Genomic DNA, 2,174 nt, shown 5'->3' with positions numbered 1-2,174 from the left:
GAGAGAGAGAGAGAGAGAGAGAGAGAGAGAGAGAGAGAGAGAGAGAGAGAGAGCGGCGATTTAAAATATTAATTTCAGACACACGGCACATAGACCGACGATACCACTCGTTGCGCTTTGTCAGTATTTCTTTAGCCGCTCTACCTCTCTTTCATTCCTCCCCACCTTCCTCTCCCTCACGCGTAGGTGACGCTCGCGGCTGTTCCTGGCGTCTGACAAACGCCCGGCGTCGGGACACCCTGTGACCGGTTTTTACAAACGGCATAATCGGCCCGTCGACCACCAGCACCACCACCACTGTCGTCGCCGTCGCTTACGCTTACGCGCTAGGGTGCAGGATAACGGAGCGATTCCGGACGCTGAAAGGGCGCAAATGACCTCGGTTTGCCACACCCACGGAGAGAATTATCATTTTAAATTTGTAAATGTACACGCCGCGGCTATTAGGAGGAGACGCGGTCTTCTCGGGGTAGCGCTCGAGCGGGAAGACGCTGGAACGCCGGGGGTGCGTCGGGACGCCGGGCGGGGTAGGAAAGATGATGGCTCTGGCCATTATTATGATAATACCGGCGCTCCGCGAAGCCTCTCCGCAAGCTTCGCCTTTTGCGTTTCCGTGCCTTTTCGCTCGGCCCTCTTCTTCTTATGTATATACATATACATATATATGTCATATCCGCCTCCCCTTTCGTTGCTTCTTGCTCTCTACCCGCGTCTTTTTCTCCCTGCATACATAGTCGCGCTTTCACGAGCGTTCTCGCCAGAGCTTCTCCGCCGTACGCTCAAGTTTTCGTTCGTTGCATGTCGATGTAATGGATACGCTTGCTATCGATAGCGGGAGATGTTGGAAGGCATGAACGCTTGGGACGTGCGAAATTGAGGATGAGGTTTCCGTGAAGGCAAAGTCAGTCTTCACTCGGTAGGAAGTTGCGCGTGTGCGTAAGACCGCGCGAAGGAACGACACTCGACTGAATTTGTGTCGAGAGATCGATTTTCAAAGAGCACGCACATTTCGCTCTTTTTTCAAGAACTTTGTATATGCCAATTAATAGTTGATTAATGGCTGATTTTAAGCTTAAACGGTTGCAACCTTAATAGTGTGGCTATTTGTTGAAATTGCAACCTTTTGAACCGGTTATCTCCCAGACAACGAGAATAATATTGAGATTTTATATTTTTAATCTACTTGTTCTAAGCTTCAAATTGATATATCAGTTATTGGAATACTAAAAATTTTACAAAATCTTTTGTAAAAAAAGAGTTTCTCATGTGTGACGACAGAATACCTAAATGTATCATACGTTTAATTAATCTGAGATATATGAAATGTAATTTTTCAGGGCGAAGGCGATTATAAGCTGTGCCCGCGGGACAGAGTGCTCTTTATTTCGACGTTGCACGGTGGATAGACGCGTTCTCGACACTGAAGATCGACAGACTGAAGATCGATAGAGAGTAAGCGGAGATTTCAGAACATCGCAGAATTTCATTCGGCGAGTACAGAAAACTATATATTTTATTAAAGAATAAAGAGTACTTCCTTACAAGACATGCGTTTGTGATCAGTTTCAAGTAATGATGAAACACAGTAGGTTTTAGAAAGGAAAACGTTTTCCTCGTGGAGAATCTCCTCTCTCAGTTTCGACGCAATAATACCATTATTAACACGCTCGCGCTGCCACGGTTTATTCGGGGAATTCTCTCCATAGACCGCATTATAATTGTTTTCATGTAATTGTGTGAAACAAACTTGGGGTTTGTCTATACGCGGGTATACAAAGAAAATCGTCATTCTCGCGTACATATATGTCGTTGGTAGCGAATGTGTTAAAATCAATTTGATTCATTATTAAATTCTAATAATAATACAGCGCATTTATTCAAATATTTTGAAGTTCACTTTGACGCTATTCAATTACGTTAATTCTTACGAATTGCCGTGGCCTGTGAACGTGAAGTGATCATGATAGCATTTACGCGATAAATTGAAATTTTTGTATTGGATCGTTTAATGGTTAAATATATACAATTGGATATTTTTTTTTATTTTTCGGGCAAGTGCGAATTGCATATTTCTCTCGCTGGTTTCACGCTTCTATTTTCACAAAAAATATAACTACATGACGTCGAATATTCGAGCATCGCTTTTACGCATCCGAGTTACGCGTGATGAAATT

The 2,174-nt window shown here is 43.6% G+C and overlaps 1 protein-coding gene across 1 annotated transcript in view; it reads left to right on the top strand.

The window, feature by feature from the left end:
• Positions 1-1,546, top strand: part of LOC116840728 (ubiquitin-related modifier 1) — an 8,614-nt gene extending 7,068 nt beyond the window's left edge. The window contains exon 5 of the mRNA XM_032807831.1: positions 1,338-1,546. Coding sequence (XP_032663722.1) covers positions 1,338-1,406 — 69 coding nt within the window. The 3' untranslated portion in view covers positions 1,407-1,546. The remainder of the gene's footprint in view (positions 1-1,337) is intronic.
• Positions 1,547-2,174: the final 628 nt, after the last annotated feature.

The sequence above is a fragment of the Odontomachus brunneus genome, unplaced genomic scaffold (genome assembly GCF_010583005.1).
Source record: "Odontomachus brunneus isolate Ranch 3 - 2012 unplaced genomic scaffold, Obru_v1 Obru_scaffold_011, whole genome shotgun sequence".
Lineage (NCBI taxonomy): Eukaryota > Metazoa > Arthropoda > Insecta > Hymenoptera > Formicidae > Odontomachus > Odontomachus brunneus.
The sequence above is the reverse complement of the archived record's forward strand: the minus strand, read 5'-3'. Positions and strand labels throughout refer to the sequence as shown.